This window comes from Excalfactoria chinensis, chromosome 4, assembly GCF_039878825.1.
Source record: "Excalfactoria chinensis isolate bCotChi1 chromosome 4, bCotChi1.hap2, whole genome shotgun sequence".
Taxonomy (NCBI): domain Eukaryota; kingdom Metazoa; phylum Chordata; class Aves; order Galliformes; family Phasianidae; genus Excalfactoria; species Excalfactoria chinensis.
Window position 1 is genome coordinate 43,215,034 of NC_092828.1, and position 17,482 is coordinate 43,232,515.

At 43.3% G+C, this 17,482-nt stretch overlaps 1 protein-coding gene across 3 annotated transcripts in view; it reads left to right on the forward strand.

The window, feature by feature from the left end:
* Positions 1–17,482, forward strand: part of ARHGAP24 (Rho GTPase activating protein 24) — a 196,473-nt gene that overhangs the window by 43,451 nt on the left and 135,540 nt on the right. Inside the window, exon 1 of one of the 3 annotated variants that reach the window (XM_072334911.1) lies at positions 2,787–3,019. The exons of 1 other annotated variant lie outside the window; for it this stretch is intronic. Coding sequence is in view for 1 of the 2 variants with exons in the window: in XM_072334910.1 (XP_072191011.1) it covers positions 9,835–9,940 (106 nt within the window). In the remaining variant the exon portion in view is untranslated. Of the gene's footprint in view, positions 1–2,786; positions 3,020–9,605; positions 9,941–17,482 lie in introns of those variants that run through there. One more of the 3 variants, XM_072334910.1, reaches the window with a different exon arrangement.

Below are 17,482 nucleotides of genomic sequence, written 5' to 3' on the forward strand. Positions count from 1 at the left end.
CTGAAGGCACAGTTCATGACTTGCATCTCAGGACTGCAAGATAATAGTCTGAAAAGAAGAGACTAAATAGTTTCTGATCCATATTGAAATCATTCATGTTGATGATATGACTTTCCTGATAAACCAATTTAACTAAGGAAGTCAGACCTCTGTGTTGTTAACTTCTCCAATTTCTCGACATCAGCTAACACCAAGAAGGGTGTTTAAGCAGTTTGTGTAACTTGAAGGCAAAAAATACCTGAGGTTGCTGTATGAGGCCAAGAGAAGAAATAATGCATGAGAGGTGGGGGGTAGAAGTTGAATCCAAAGCATGGTAAGGGTGCTGGGGAAGTGAGCAAGGTGGGAAGGGTTAGAGCTGCGTTGGCAGGGTCTGCCGTGTGTTGTGTCTTGGGGCAGACATTCCTGCCAGCTCAATGTGCTATCTGTTGAAAGCAAAGCATTTGCTTGTTCAACTTACATGATATCACTCCCTATAAAACAAACCGTGCAAAGATTGTGCACCAAGCATTTTCTATTGTGACAGAGTCCATTTCAATGCTAGGCTGCTGCAGCTGCAAAATGGACAGCTGAAGAGGTTTATGGAATGCGTGGCAGAATAGAAGTGCTGCAGTATGGGTCTGTCTCACTTTTTAAAGGGAAGAAATATTCTTTGCACTGACAGCATTCCCAGCATGGAGGAGGGAAAAATGATTTTTACCTGTGAGCAAATTTCAGCTTCTAGGAAGATTCACTTCTTTCTGTTACTTTTATTTACAAAATAACAATAATATATATATTTTTCATGGTGCTGAAGGCACTGTGAAATGCTCTTTAGCCATTTAAGAAGGCAACCCGTGGGATACAGTAATCAAAAGGATTTACTCTATACAGAAACCAAGAGAAGTAAAACATTCAGGGGTAAAATGTTCTGCACCAACAGGTCGAGAATTGGTTTGAATTGTTACTTTCAGAACTGAAGTTTTGCTGGAGAGCTTTCTTTATTTTTACTTCTTCCTGTGTGCTGCTCTCTCATGTAGGGTTGCATGTCCTTCTGCTTTGTACTTCTGATCGAAGTCATAGGGTCACCTTTCTGCCTGCTCAACAAGCCCAAATTTGCTTTATGGCTGAGAAAGAAGTTTGTTTATGCTCGTAAGGGCTAATTCCAAAGTAATCTCAAAGCAATATTGGAAGAAGTTGAGGAAATTAAAGCCAAGTGTCATAAAAGCAGTTCTAATCTGAGATCCTGGCAACAGTCTTGTGAAAGACTCAAATCTTGCAGCTGTGGGGGCTGAAACAAGAATATTAGTTTAAAAGTTTTCTTTTTCTTCTTTTTATTTTTTAATGTATCTAACCTGTTGTCTTGTTTCCCTGTTTCTGTGTTGATCTGTCCACCATAAATTCCCACTATCTCAATTGAAGCTCTACTCCATGGCTTCTGACTGCTTTTCAGTTCTAAAGACTGTGTTAATAGGGCTTAGCACACTCGTGTGTGGGTGACCATCAGTCAGGCCATGGTTGAATCAGCTTCCTTCTGTATGTCTGGTATAATCTCATCTGTTGTTCAGAATGTTTTGGGTACGACTCTAGACTCAACAGCCTGGACTTGAAGGAAGTAGGCTAGATAAAAAAAAAAAGTTTGGGCTCTTATAGAACTAGGAGATGTTCCCTGCTGAATACTGGAATCCAAGCTAAACACTGCATTATTCTGAGCACTTGTGCAGAAGGGAAAAGAAGGAAAGGCTTTATTTGAGAGGAAATATTACAGATCCCCCCACCTCCTCTGACTAGCTCTGTCATGTGCACTTCTTGGGTTCTACATTCTACACTTCCATGTTAGAAGCAGAAGCCACTCCATAACAGCGGTACTCCTGCCGCAAGCTGCTGCTTATTGCATGTTGCAGTATATAAATATTCGTAATTTATTAAAAGAAAAAACAACTTCCTGGTCCAGTGAAACTTAGAAAACTGCTTGCCTTCAAAAAGGCTGTGACTAATTCCTGTACTAGTTGGGATTTTTTAGTGCTGCTGTGCTGGGGGTTGGGGAGTTGTTGCTGGGACCAGCAGAGTTGTGGGAGGTGAGTAGCAGGAGGGAGGTCTGTGTGACTGTCCAGGTCTGTCCACATGCACCAAAGCTGAAATTTGGGTACAGCACAAAGAGCTCTTCGTTTATTCCATAGACTTGCCAGCTTCACTCAGCAGCCCCTTCTATCCCTTTTCCCCTTCCTCCCCCAACTATGCCTGCTGTGTGGCTGGAAGTGAGCCAGGCTTTGCCATAGGTGTGCTTAGTGTGTAGACCCCTGCTCCTCAGGCTTGGAGTTTGTCATGCTGTGCTTTTTAAAAGTACTATGATCAGTAAATTCTTCTGAATCAGTCGAGCCTGTATAGAATGCGCACTGTTTGGAGTGTACCAGTCCCAAGGAGACCCTTGTCTGGTCTGTGTGGGGCGAAGCTCTTGTTGCATGGCTCAGAGCTGCAGGCTGCTCAGAATAGATGGGTCACAGCCACTGAAGCATGTCTAGCTAACTAGACGGACTGCACGCAGAAAAACCCTTGGGGTGGGAGGGGAGGAAATTTGCCTAGGGTGATGGTGTTGGGCATCCGCTTGCCGTCTCCTACGCGTGTCAAGCCAGGCACGGGCGAGCTGTGCAGCGGCGGTGAGTAGCTCCGGCCGCGTCCGAGCCCTGCAGGGGATGCTGTCGGTGGGATGCGGCGCGTCCGGAGATGTGCGGGCAGGCGGCTGGCTTCATCTGGAGCCGCCAATGAAACGTGAAACCCTGGGCTGCGTCTGAGGGCCGGCCCTGGGAGGCAGCTCCAACCTCTGGGCTGTGCGTGCACGCATCCGCAGCGCGGTCGCGCTTCCCAACTTCTTGGGCTGCTTCCTTAGGGACGGCCGGAGGGAGCCACCTCCGAGCGCTGCCGAGAGGGGGAAAAGAAAGCGACTTGGAAGTACGAGCGGGCTAAACCCAGCTGTCACGGCTCCCGATTTGTCTCGGGAAGCCGCCACGCTTATGGGGGAGAGCATCGACCCCGCTTGCGGAAGGTAGGAGCCCTTGTGCCGGGCAGCTGTGGGGCTCCCGCTGGAAGAGGGGCAGACAGGGAGGCTGTGATTTCCGTCGGGGTGACAAAACGGAGGCGTACAGCGGGCAAACGACTGCTGCCGAGCGGGCAGCGGGGCGGCAGCTGTTGGTGCGTCCTGGGCTGCTCTTTCCTGCCGAGGGGTGCCGCGTTCCGTGCGGCTGTGCGCTGCTCTTCTCAGCCTTCCCGTAGACCCGACAGCAGCACGCCTTTCTGTCTCTTTCAGGGGATGCGAGCGAAAGATGCGCGATCCGACTACTTGTGGGACTCGGTATCAAAAGGAGCCCTTTGTGCGTTCTGTCATCCCTACGCTAATGTTAGTCTTTGGATTGACGATGCTCGTCTTAACATCTCTTTTCTTCTTTGTAAATGTCTGTAGTAAGCTTTCAGCGGTATCAAGCTCGCTGGGACAAACTTACAGCGAGCACTTTGATTGTAATCGCCCACGAGTTAGGGGATCTTCTGCGGATTTCAGACCTACCAAGCAGGTTTCTTTTTAAGATAAAGCGGCAGTTGTCTTTTTTTTTCTGCTGGTGATTTGAGTTGTACGGAACGTTTATCTGTTCTCAGTAACGTGTATGCAGGCTGTCAGACGGGGGTGGGGGTGTGCTTTAGCGGCAACTAAATTGCATGTGATGTTAGAAACTTTGCACAACAGAAATAAGCTGCGTGGTCTTTTTTAGTTAGGCGCCCTTATCCTGTGTAGGTAGAAATAAGAAACCAAATGAATTCCTTGTGTAAGCATAGAGGCAGTACTTTGAATTTGTCTAATGTTTATCTGAATTGTGTTTGCGATGAGAGAAGACAACAACTCTTATTAAACCAACTGTATTATGAAGCCATTAAGTGCTTCAGTGGTGGTGTAGTTCTGTACCTGTATGGTGACACTCTCTTCCTGTATATCCAGGGATTAGGTTCCCCTTGGATGAAGAGTTAAGGGAGGGTATGCTACCTATGTAAGGGACAAGGCATAGTGCCAGAATTCCCTCCTACAGAAAAGCTGGGGAGGGACTGTTCATGAGGGCACGTAGCAACAGGATGAGGTGAAATGGTTTTAAACTGGGAGAGGGTAGATTTAGACTAGGTATCAGGAAGAAGTTCTTTACTGTGAAGGTGGTGAGACACTTGAACAGGTTGCCCAGCGAGGCTGTGGATGCCCCCTAACTGGAAGCATTCAAGGCCAGGCTGGATGGGGCTTTGAGCAGCCTGGTTTAGAGGGAGGTGTTCCTGCCTATAGCAGGGGGCTGGAACTAAATGGACTTAAAGGCCTCTTTCTACCCAAACTATTCTATGAAATCGGTTAAGTGGTGTGCCATGCTCATGGAAGGCACATGGAGCTACAGGCAGAGGGAAAAGCAAAGTTAAGTTTGATCTCCCATCCCTATGAAATTCCTGTGTTGTGGCAGGCTTTGTTATTGCAAAAAGTATCTTCCATTATGTGATGCTGTGGGTTGTGTTAAAAATAAATGTGCTTAAAACTTGTGTGTCTTCATGTGTGATGTCTAAAGTTATGTCTGCTGCTGCTTTGACTTGCTCCCTTGTCTCCCAGCTGTGTTTTTCTTTGGACTTCTCTCTGCTTCCATTCCTAAATGAGATAAAGTAGGGTCAGTTTTGGAATTAAGTACATGTATGCACACAAAAGGTTAAGTATGTGATGGTGGCTTTAACTTCTTGTCCTAAAGCTGGGTTCAGTTTTCTGTAGATGGGAGAAATGGAGATCTCTTCAAGAGAACTGCCTCCTAAGTAATGGGTTTGCACTTGTGATGAGGCTGTGTCTTGAGAAGTAAGAAGAAACAGAAATCCCCTGTGAGCTCCTGGTGCAGCTGTAACACACAGCAGCTCTCAGGATCTCTTCAGCTCCTGTTGCTTGATTCAATATGTGATTTTTTTTTTTAATTTTTTTTTTTTTAATTTTTTTGTTCAGACACACTAGGGAAAAACAGAGTCATAGTTCACAGTAGGTAGCTTGAAGTAATTTGCATCCCATTACACTTAGCTGTCTTCACTGCAGGCTGCTTGGTGTTTACGGCAACCGGATGGCCTTTAGAAATATGCTTTCTTCCTGGAGCTGCTACTTCTTTGCTTTACACAGGTTAGGTGGGGGACTGCTTGACCTGTTTCTTTTTAAAGATTCCTGGTGCAGATTGTGGCAGTTAAACTGTAGCACTGGGCTGGCATTTGTGAATTCTCCTGTGGGTGAGCTGACTGTAAGTTAGCTGTCAGGCTCCTGAAGAAGAGCAAAGGATGTATTCTCTTTCAATTGTCAGGCAAGTAAAACAGTGGGAGAAAGCACTGAGTGTGAGTTTTCTATTACTAACAGCTGACAATCTCAGTCCAGTGTTCTGCTATATACTCACTCATGTTGTCGTCATCAGTCCTTACAGTATGTGTTATACTACTTGTTGTGTTTCACTGTCTTTAGCTACCAGCTCTGGTTCTTACTAGCTTTTTGTATGCTTGATAGCCTTCTCATTTCATGTTTCTGCTCCCTATGGAGCTGCTATCTTTCTATTCACCTTCTTTTTTTAGAAGTGAAAAACCCAGTTCCATCAATGTATTCTCCAGTTCTTTATTCCACCCTTCAAATGCTTTCCAGTTCTCAGAAACTCTTAAACATTTGAATATCCTCACTGGAGGCGATTCTTTAGGTGCAGTCCTGTTGCAATACAAAGACATGTTGCATTTTTTTTTTCCTCTGTCCTCATTATATCACCTGGTGGTGATGCTGGTGATGGGGTGCTTATGTTGAGCAGATGCCCAGTACTGTTGGGTATTGTCAGTTCTTTGCCACTCATGCATCTGTTGAACAGGAACGCACAGGTTGGTGGCTGTCAGCCACCTTTCCTGTTTGTCTCTAGCAGCTTCCCTGCTACTTGTCAGCTGCACAGTTCTTATTTCTACTTCGAAGCCACTGGCTAAGCAGCAAAATAAGTGAGTTCCCCTGAGACTGCAAACCACCTGCACTGAGATAGCATCTCATTTGCAGTCACAGTCTGCAATTTACCTGTTAACTGTTTGAGTTCATTCTGTTTGTCCAGCCCAGGTCTGGTTCTTGTTAGGCCTTTCTGATCAAAATGCCACTCTTCACTGGGCTGGGGGCACTGCAGGAGCACAGTGCTGTTAACTTTAATAAACTTGTTCTGATCACTGCGGTACTGTTTCATTTAGAGGGGCTTCTATGTGCTGTGGCCCAGCAAGACAAATTTCAGCAGCTTGTGTTGAATTCCTTTGGTAGTGTTTATACAGCTTCTTGTCCTGAAATACCTTTCTTTTTCCTATGTTTAGTTCTGTGCAGTTAAGTGTCCTGTCAGTTAAGAAGAGTTCATCTTAAGAAGAGATGTTTTTTGTGTCTTTTGCTTCCAAGAATTAACTGGTTTATTTCTGTCTTTTTCCTACCTTTGCTGCCACTTCTAGAGTGGGTTGGAGATCTAACTGGATAGCTAAACTTTGCCTGCCAAACAGAACAGACACTCAGTGCTATAGAAGCTAAAAAGCTTGATTGGCAAGGGGAGGGTGAACAGGCAATTTTACAGAACAACAGAATCATAAAATTATTAGTGTTGGAAATGTTCATCCAGTCCAACCTGTCCCCACCATGCCCAGTAACCACATCTCTCATTGCCACATCTCCAAGTTTCCTGAACACCTCCAGGGATGGTGACTGTACCACCTCCCTTAGTAGCCTGTGTTGCTGTATCACAGCTCTTTCTGAGAAGAAATGTTTCCTGATATCCAATCCGAATCTTTCCTGGTGTGATATAAGGCCACTCCCTCTTGCTTTATTGCTGCTTACCTGAGAGGAGAGGCAACTTTTCTTCCAGTACATGGGCTCTAAGAGGGGCATACCTAAGAGCAAAAGTGGTGGGTCTGCAAGAAATGGAAGGAGGTAGGACTGTGTCCATGTAAGATTTAAACGAAGTATAATTCAGATACACAAATGCTTGCTGGGAAGAGTTGTGTTTAGTAAGGGGAAAACCCAGATTGAAAGGGGTAGCTAATTGAGAGTGACATCCTGGGCTTGTGTTGCTTCTGCTTGTTACTGAGACCTAAACTTCAGCCCAACGTAGCGTGCTGGGCTGCAGGGATGACTTTGGCCCATCAAAGCTGCTGTTTGTTGTTACAGTTCTGTTTTGTTTGTAAATGTATTAATTGGGAGAAATTAACCTTGTTTGAAGAAGCTGAACGATTGCAGCAGACAGCTTGGCATAGATTCTTGCTGTCCTGGAACACTTGCTTTTCTTCAGTGAGAAATGTGTGGGCATTAGGACGGGTAGGAGCTTTTACTGATTTGAAGCATGTTGAGGAAAAAGCTCATGTAAATCCTTGAACCATAAGGAACTTTGCTTTCTATGATAGTTCCAAGGTGTTATCCATAAGAAATCACAGCAAGCAGTGTATTTGTTCTATAACCTATATGCCTGGGAGTTTTCCCTAAGGCTCTCGGTGTCCATCTCTGCTCTAGGCACACAGACCTGAGTGTGTTGACTTCTGGCAGCTCTATGTGGAGCTTTTTGCCTCACAGCCACAACTGAGATCAAAACCCTACATCACGTGCATGCAAAGTCACTGTGGTTATCCTCTGCAAAGTGTATTGCACAACACAAAACATGAAATCTGGATGCTGGAGAGTAGCTCTGTCTCTGGCAGCTGCAGTATTTGTGCAGCTGCTCCCACAGACTTTCCTTTTTTCTATTTTTTTTTTCCCCCTCCTCTAGTTTCTTTTAAGCATTAAGATAAATAAAGGTGTCAGAAGACCTATTTTGGGGCTTGGAGATACTGATGCAACTGTTTTTTTTCTTTTTATTATTATATATTAAGGACTGGGATTTCTTAGGTTTGCAAGTGAAAAGCCTGCTTAGGTTCTGCATTTAGCAGAGCAGAAAGGAATCTCCTAGAATGTGAGATTTGCAGATGGGCTTGGTGTTATGATGCTCCCTATAGTACTGGGGACCCTAATCATCAGCACTGCAGGAGCCCGTGGTGTTTTCATATGAGTAACTTTGATGTGAAATTTGTCAAGTATAGAAGTGAATGGGAAAAGTCCTGTTCATAAAGCTTAATTCAATAAGAGGTCTGAAGTTCAGTTGAAAATCAAGTTATGGAAAGAAAATGTAGTAGCAACACTGCCTTGCAAATTAATAACTGTTGTAAGGCTAGGAACTAATTTTTTTCCATTGTGTGGGAAAATACCCTTCAGCATTTGCTGTAAGACAGGTTCACTTGCTGCATCATTCATTCTATTATTTTTAGAAATAGTAAAAGCATACGGTTTTGTTGCACGGCAGTCTGAAGACATGAAAGTTGCATTTAAAATACAGCTTAGGTAAAAGCAAATGAATTCACCTGAAAGTAAGCAGTTATTAATGTGGGGAAGGACTTCCAACTGTTATGAAACATGTCCTCGTTACTGCAGGGCTTGAGAAGTTTGAAGCCCAAACTTGTGAAATAATTAAACACAAGAGATGTCAGCTTGCTTTATTTTGTAGCAGTTATGGGCTTAGATGCTCAACCCTGAATGTTTCAAAGCAAAACAAAAACAACCAGAAAAACCTAGTGGGGGGAAAAAGAAGCAAATGGAGAGTGGTAATCAAAACCATGTGATTTCAAGTGAGTTTAATGGCTCACATGCTTTCACTCTGGGCAGGAGCACAGGTTCAGGGGAGATAGCTGTAACATATGAAACAAACAGGTTTTATGTTTGAATGTGTGGCTCAGTTGTACTGTCACTAGGACTTATGCTAGTAGGCTTGCCTAGACTGGGCTTTTCTGTCAAGGGACACCTGAATGAACAGCAAGAAGCTGTCAGAAGGCACTGCAACAAGTCATGGCTTCAAATACTAAAAGCGGAAGGAAAAACACCATTTATCTGTTTGTAAGCAAAAGGGACTAGGTGCTTTTGGGTTGCTCCGTTATCTGTATAAGCTTGTCTGTTTGCAGAAATCAGAACTGGCTTTGTATAAGCTAGTATAAGTGGGAAGGTACTGTTAGTTTAGGTGGCAATGCAGGAGTAAATGGGTATAGGCTGTCCGTGAGTGAACTGGGATGTGAAACAAAGGTTTCTTGCAGTCAGAAATTCCTGACTGGGGACTGTGGGAGTGCAGCATAGGGAAATATTACAGCAGCTATTTTGACAATGCTTTTTCATTCTGGAAGTAACCATGGGGCTGGCTTCAGAAGAAGCTGTGTTTAATGATTTGGAAGGTTGTGTTCTATGTGCATGAACTGAATTGAAAGAGAGGAGTAGTCTCTTACCACAGAAATACTTCATATGTGTTACACAGTGTGCCAGGATGAAAATACAATCAGCAGCAAACCCCCATCTTGCTCACGGTAGGATCTTTTTCATTACTTTTCCTCTGAGGGTTCTGTTCTCCAGCAAGTCAACCATGAGCTTGAATCTGGAAACCTGACTAATTCTGAAGAATTTACTATATCCCAACATTGATGTTGCAATCAATTCTGCTTTCTTGATGTGGCAATTCAGCTCCGATCTGGTCAGCTGTTACTTAGGCTATACATATGCAGCATCAGCTGTGGCGCTGCCCTTTGCTGTGCGGGACTCGCACAGGGAAGGGACTAAAGCAGCCAGTTGAGTGTGTGCCACATGGCATGTTCAGTGTCAAGACTATTTATCACATAACGAGATTAAGCTTTCATGCAGCAGAGCTGTACAATGCAGGCTCACAGCTCCCGATACCTGTCCTTGGCAGCTGGAGATCTGAAGAACAGGAGTTTAGCATCGGAGTGATCCTCTGCTAGCATCAGGAAAAAAAATTCTAAATGCCGAGGCTCCCGTCAGATGTCTGTACCTTATTTGATGTTGTCACTCCTGGGACACTGCTTCGGAGGTCTTCATCACCCGGTGTGAGCAGAAAGGCTTTGAGACGTGAGTTTTTCTTTTTTTTCCTAGGTTGTAACAGAAAATGATGTCATTTCTAGCCACAAGGACACGTTCATTGTTGCTCCATAAGTGTCCAGTAAGTAGTGTGAAATTACTGTACAATATCTAATGGAAATAGCCAGTAAAGGAAATAATTTCTAGCCTGTGCTATTATAGCAAGCACTGAACGAGTCCAGGACAAGGAAACAATAATGAAAAGGTCATGCTGCTACAGTGACAAGAGGAAAACTGGAAGAATGGGCTGTGAGCTGTGCTGCTGAGAGATATCAGCAGGCAAGCCTGAGTGGCATTTCAGCTGCTTTTCTGAGGATCTGGAAGAATGGGCAGGTGTCAGAGAGGCATTGCTGTGCACAGGTAGGGCAAGCAGGGAACTGATCTGATTGTGCTCGCAGGCTGATAGTCCTGCTGGACTGCTGGCAGAGCAATTGGGTTGTGCTGATACATGCAGAAGTTGAGGTTTGAGAGGCTCTGAGCTTAAACATGTGTCCTGTGCTCTGGTAGCTCTGTTCACCTTTGTGGCAGTGCAGGGTGTCATTAAGAAGCAGAATTCTCTTGGGTTTTCAGCTTGGTGTCCTGCCTGGGCTTGTGGCACTTGGTATGGATGAAATGAAACTTTTCCTTGGGTCTGTTATACTTCTCCCTTATAAAGGTACTTGTAGCTTGGTAATACTTCTTATGCCAGAAATTATGCAACGTATCTCTGTACAGTGTGGCTCTTGGGGCAGAGCAGAGGCTGTGAGTGGTATCTGTGATAACGTGTTACTGTGGAGTGGCTTGATTTCATTTCTTTATTACTTTTTGTACTTCCTTCTTGCTGAAAAAGTCCAGTGTGTTAGAAGATTCACTTGTTATGAACCTTGGAGGTGCCACATGATGGACTGCTCTGTCTGACAGACCAGTGGGCTGTTCAGTTTCTTCTGCCATGTTGCCTTAAATAGCGTTCTAACATGAATATAAAGTTGCATACCTTACTGATTCATGGCCTCATTGCTCCTTTCATCCCTAGCTGGGGATCAGAGGTTCTTTGTGAGGTATGGTTTGTGTGCATCTTAGTTAATGTAGTCTTGAAGAACTCAAAGTGCTGTGATAATTCCCATTAAATTAAATATAAATCTTGGTATCCTGAAGAACTTCATAAAGTTTGGTAGCATGCAAATAGAAGCCCTATTCTGTAGTAAGCCTGGCACATACCTTCTCTTCCTCTCGAGAGACAATTTCTGTTTTCCACTGTTGGTTTTAAGTGATTAAGTCTGGGATGAACATGCAGATGAGATGGGATAAAAGAAAATTTTGTTTAAAGAATGGTCCCTGTTGGCCTGTTTTAACTGTGGCATGCTCACAGGAAAAAACTGGGATACATTAACCATGTCTTCTGATGGAGGGATTTCTAGGCTAGTCAGACAATGACTTGTGTAAGTTTAGTTGGTCTGCGATTTCCAGCAAGAATTGCTTTTTTGACTATCAACAGAGAAACCTCCTGGCCTGATACAGTAGAACTTTAGGATCTGTAGGTGAAATTGTCCCATCAGCTGTTCATCTCCTACCTATGTGGAAACTACACTGTTCAGAAATTATGACACACAGCTAGAGTTGAAAGGCCTGCATTTACCTACCCAGTGCTCTTGAGGTTAGGTCAGTAGGTAAGATAAAGTAGGTTTTGGTTTATGTCAGTATATAAGGTTGTTCTCACTTGTGATCCACCTTCTCATGGTTTCAGGGAATGAAGTGTTGCACACACTTGTGAGTAACTGATGGCATTGTGGAATTGCCTAGAAGGATGGAAGCCAAATAGCAAGCATGTCTAAAACCTGCCTGAGGAAACTGCTGACAGCTTCAGCCAGCACTTGTTGAATGCTGGCTGTGGTGTAACAGTGCAGCTAAAAGGATTAGTGCAGACTATGGGATGTGAGCTCAGAAACTACTGAGTTGTCACAAGGTCCTTTTTAGGTCAGCGTGAAGTTCATGGCTAGGCTTAAACATAGAACATAGAGAGTCTCAGAAACAAGCTGAAAGTGCTGCTGGGCACATGGAAAATGTGGGTTACTTGGGCTTAGAAGCAGGAAGGAGCACAGCTTCTTTAGCACATATGTGTAGAAAACAGTGACAGGGCTGAAGTCTATCACAAAACTGAAAAGATGACTTATTAGAAAAAAGAAAGAAATCAGTGCCAAATAGGCTTGTTGAACAAGCTTTCTGGATGTATTTAAAAGCCAGAAGGCTTGAATGGCTCTCCTAGCTGTGCAGCCTGGATGCCTAGACACATTGCTTGGAAACTGATAGGAGCAAACTGCCTGCTCTGGAACTCGCTGACAGCTGAACAAAAAAAAGCTGTTGTTTTTTGGCTAGTTTGTCATTTGTACATTTTTTCAAGGCTCTTAAGGTTGGAAAAAGTAAAATACTGTGGAAATCATGACATGATCCTGCAGTTTCTTCCCCTTTTAACTAACCAGCCTATTAAAATTTTGCAGAGCCCTTTAGAGAGTATCTTTAAGCTACAACTTGTGATATTTTTGGTGGTGCTGAAAGATCTCTCAAGAAAGAGACTGTTTTTGCTGAAAGTCAATATGTGAAGGGACTGGTTCTGCCCAGGTTTCCGTCAGAAGGGTATTGGTTTCCAGCAGAATGGAAGGTGATTATTCCCTGTCCTGGGATAGCAGCAACGTGAAGGGGGTTGGCAATCCATTGTAACATTAAGATGAATGGTTGTTTTAGCTGTGAGTTTTGTGAAGCAGGAAATGGAGGTGGAGGAGTTGGAAAAGTTTCATGAGAGAGTCTGCTGACTAGTCTTGTGGCCTCTGAAGTTGCAGGTGGACGGCAGGAGGGGGGGGAGGGAAGCCTCAGTCTTAACATGGAGGTTAGTGTTGAATTCACCAGATAAACAGGTTTTTCTCAACCAAGGAGCCCACCAAAAGGGAACAGTGAATGTTTCCTACTCTTATTTTTGTTTGTTTGTGGAAAGAGAAGTCAGAGCTACTTTGGCTAGGAGATCCTGAAGCCATTGCCCTTGGGCCTGTTGCTATTCAGTTTCTGCCGGTAGCATCTAGGATTAACTTTAGCCTTGTGAATTAATTATTGCTTTATTAACACTTTTTCAACTAATAGATGAAATCTTTAGATGTCGGGTTGATGTATAATGCTGTGTTGCTGTGTGTTTAGCAACAGGTACTACTAGGTGGTTTCTGGAAAAGCTCTATAGTTTTAGTATTTTTCTGACCATGTATTTTCTGCCACCCTCTGGTCTGTCCCACGTTTCTCAGAAAACCCCACGGAATTGCCCTGGTTGGAAGGTGATGAGTCGAGTAATTGTATGCAATGTACAGGCTCTGGGAAGACCTCACTGTGGTCTTCCAGTACTTGGAAGGAGTGTTTAAACAGGAGGGGAAACACCTGTTTACGTGGGTGGATAGTGATAGGACAAGGGAGAATGGTTTTAAACTAAGACAGGGGAGGTTTAGGTTAGAGATTAGGAGAAAGTTTTTCATTCAGAGGGTGGTGACGCACTGGAACAGGTTGCCCAAGGAGGTTGCAGATGCCCCATCCCGGGAAGCATTCAAGGCCAGGCTGGATGTGGCTCTGGGCAGCCTGGTCTGGTGGTTGGTGGCCCTGCATATTATTGGGGGGTTGAAACCAGATGATCATTATGGTCCTTTTCTACCCAGGAGATTCTCTGATACAGGGTAGGGATCTACCAACTTGGCCGCTGCCAATCAGCTGTGGGGTGTGAGAAAGCTATTACAGGAAGAGCAGGGTGCTGAATCAGTGCCTCTTGGAGAAGTGTTGCTGATCTGTGTTTAGACATATATTATTCTCTGTGTCTGTACAGATGAGATGTGTAAATGGGATGATGTCACTGGCAGGGCTGAGGGAAAAATATAAGTCTGGAAGAAAATGAGTAATTGCCATGGCTCTCTAGGCTTTCAAACCCTTCAGTTTACCCAAGCTGCATGTCTTCAGTGTGTTTGCTTGGTGCTAATAGCCGTGCTTTGTTGTTGGGCAGCACAAATGCCCGTCTCTGTGCAGCTGTTCAACTTTGTAAGGCATTTGTGGGAAGGAGGTGATATATGTGAACAGTCTGCAAGTGAATGACTGCAGGAAAATTAATTCTCTATCAGTCAGGGAACAGACACAGGATCATCTTATTGATCGCAAACACCAAGCACAAGCGAGAGCAACTCTAGATTTTATCTGACTGCAGAATTGAAGAAAACTTTATTGAATAGCTCAGGGTGGCACTTCACAAAAACGCTGCACTGGGTGGGGGAACAAAGAAGTGAAATGACTTAAGTGATTACAGATGATCCTCACTGCAGTGCCCTGTGAATTGTTTTCAGTGTAATGGCAAGCTGCTGAACTTGAAGCGGCTGGTTCTTCTGAGCAGCGCTTAAAAGGAAGCCCTCTTTTCAGTGGGCCGTCCTTAATTTCCTGTTCTCATTTTTTGCACGTTGCAACGTTTTAAAAGCCGTGCAAATAGGCTTAAGCATAGCAAGTTGTGAAGTAGGTTGTGAATGTCTCACTCCATACCAGTAGTAATTAATTCAGGGCTAAGTTCTACAGGGTAACTTGTGCTTTTTTTTTTTTCATAGTTATGCTAGTGCTCCTGTTGCTTTCTGCAGTTAATACAAAGAAGCTGTTCTTCAGAAATATTTTATTGTTATTGAGATACAGTAAACTCTTGCAAGCTTTTGTGATGGCTGGATACAAACGCTGTTATAAGAGCTAATTTTTCATTCTTTTGGAAGCCAGATTTTCAAAGGTCCTTTTGTGGCTGTGCAAATTTTGAGTAAATGAGTAAAAGTTATCTTGTGATATCAGAAGGCATCCATGTGTTCATGGTCTACTGCAAGCCGGCACTCATTGCAGCCTCTGCCTATAATGGGCCAGAATAAATTATGTATGTACTTATTCAGGGAGCACACCTGTGCATCAACAGGTTTGGGATGAGCTTCATGATCCACAGCATTTTGCTGGAGCTGCTGAACGTCCTTTTCCCTCACAGCAGTTCTTAGCATGGGGCTTGGAGAATTTGCCCAGAGTGTGGCTGGTGATGTCTTGGCAGCTTGCTTGCTGCAGGGATTGGGTTCAGTGCCCAAAGATGTTTTAACCTGTGCAGGTTTGCTACTGTCTTTGTACAAAGCATTGTAAAAATGATTTTGAATTGTGTTTTTTCTTATCTAGGCAATAGAAGTAATTAGCAGTGAGCAGTAAATAAGATGCTTTGACCTGAACTGCTGTGTTTTTGTAACGCTGGAACCACATTTAAAACTGTGATCTTGATAAGAAACCATGCAAACCTCAAACCTCTGGGAAACTTAAACAAGTGGCTGTAGCAATACTGGGAAATTGTTTGGTAAACAATCAAAGAATTCTATTTTCAGAATATAGATGTGTTTACGTATGGGATTATCACAAAAGCTTTGAGTTTATGGTATTGTTGTTGTCAGGATCATGAAGTTGCGTGAATACAATCCAGAGCATTTTTTATTTTTATTTTTAATATGTACATGGATGAAGGTGGAGCATAGTTTTTATTTCTGCTACCTAAATGAGGCAACATTTGCTTGCTCGTACATGCTGTGGGAAGATGACTCTACTGGTTTATAGCGATGCCCATGGACATAGCTCATGTACTTCATAAACCACTGCATTGCCTGCTTCAGTGCATCAGTGTTTGTCATCTTTCCCTTTAAGTTGTTGTTTTCTCCTTGCTGCTTGCACCCTCAAAACATCTGTGGAATGTTTTGTATTCTTTTCTTGGCTGTCACGGCGTCAGTATAACCAAATGCTCATCTTCATTCCTCTGCCCTGAATGCCTTCCAAGCTGTCCCTGTCTCCAGTGGAGAAAAATCAAACACCCAAAATAAGCCACTAATATGTCGGTATGATTTATTATTTTTCAGATTGAATTGGAGGGCGAGTTTGGAAATAATTTGTTACGTATTACTGCTGTTAGGAAACAGTAATGGAGAGAGATGTATGTCTACTTTATATTCCGTTCAGACTATTTTAATTAGAGAAGACAAAATGTGTTTTCAAAATGTGGATTTCTTGCAAGAAATAGGCTGAAGAAAATGTGTCCTTTGCTCTTTGACTATCAAAAGCCATTCCTGTGCTTCTTTTGAGGATCAAGTAATCTTTTGCATCCTGAAGTTACGCTTCTATCCAAAAGCAACCATTTCCTTAGGATTGAAAGGAAAACTCTGGAGTTGCTTGGATTAAGTCTGAGTTGTGTAAAATGTTTCATCACTTCCAAATGTGACCGTATTGAAGCCTTTTCTTTAGGGATGCCAAGACAGCTTGCTAAGGCTTTGCCTTGCAGACTGAAAATATAAATGTCTGCATGGAATAACCTTTATTGCAGGGCTGCTTGAATGAAAACTGGGATCCTGAGGTGCATTCTGGGTGGATGCTCCCCCAAAGCCCTGATGTGAGATCTCTGCTGGGGTAAGCCAGGCTCTGCAGCAGTCTCTCAGGAGGTGTTACACTACTGCAAGAGCTGCTTGTGCCCTTCCTTCCTCTGCACAAGTATTACTGTACATTGAACTGCATGGAGGGATACTAGAGCAGCTTTGTTTTGGAATAATGTATTGAAATCTATTCCTTTTAAAACTTCTTTCATCATGTGCTATGCTGTTTATCACAGGCTTTCTGCTTTCACCAGCAAAAGCTTGCCTGTTCTTGTGGGATATTTTGTGTTTCTGAACTATAATTCAAATAACCCGGGATTAGATTTTTAGCACATTTGCTACACATTTGCTAAAGAGAAGAATCAAAAGTCATGTTGAAAATATGTTGCTTTCATAACATCCAGATTTGTCTAGATTTCCTTTTGTTTGTCCACTGTGGTGACATCTTCTCAGTTTCTTTCTATTTCTCTTATGCTTTGTGTGGTTCTCAATTGAGTAATAAAAGGGGTAAATCATGACTTAGTCCTTCATAATAAGTGTGACATGGGTACAGGGTCAGATTTCTGTCTGCGTGTTCCAAGTATAAGGGTAGTGTTCTGTCTGCATAGAAGATGCATTATTGAAACTGTTTGCCACCACTTAATGCTGTTGGTTTCCTATTTCTAGGAGCTGTGCAATATTCCTTTGGGTGTTATATGCAACAGGGCTTGTCAACCACCTTCCTGAAGACTTTTCCCACCAAAAAATGCTCATTTGTGTAATTGTGACCATTACTGGGATGCATATATGCACTTAGTTTTAAATTAAAAAGGCATTGCTTGTTTTTCAGTACATATTGTAAAGCAGCGTCTAATGTAAGTAATAATACTCTTCGTTGAATTTTCATGTGTTAGAGTGTTTCTGAAATCACCAGTTTTAAAGAGAAACAGGATTTGAAATCAAATTTGGAAAGGGAAGATATTTAGGAAGATGTGGGGTTTAGAACGTGAAGCCCAAACTTCAGTATGGATTGGTTGGAGCATGATCATAATTGTGCTTTAACAACCTTAAAATGATGCTATTCATCTTCTCAGGAACTGTTATGCGTAGTTGAGCTTGTATGTGAATTTGGCAGTAAATCACA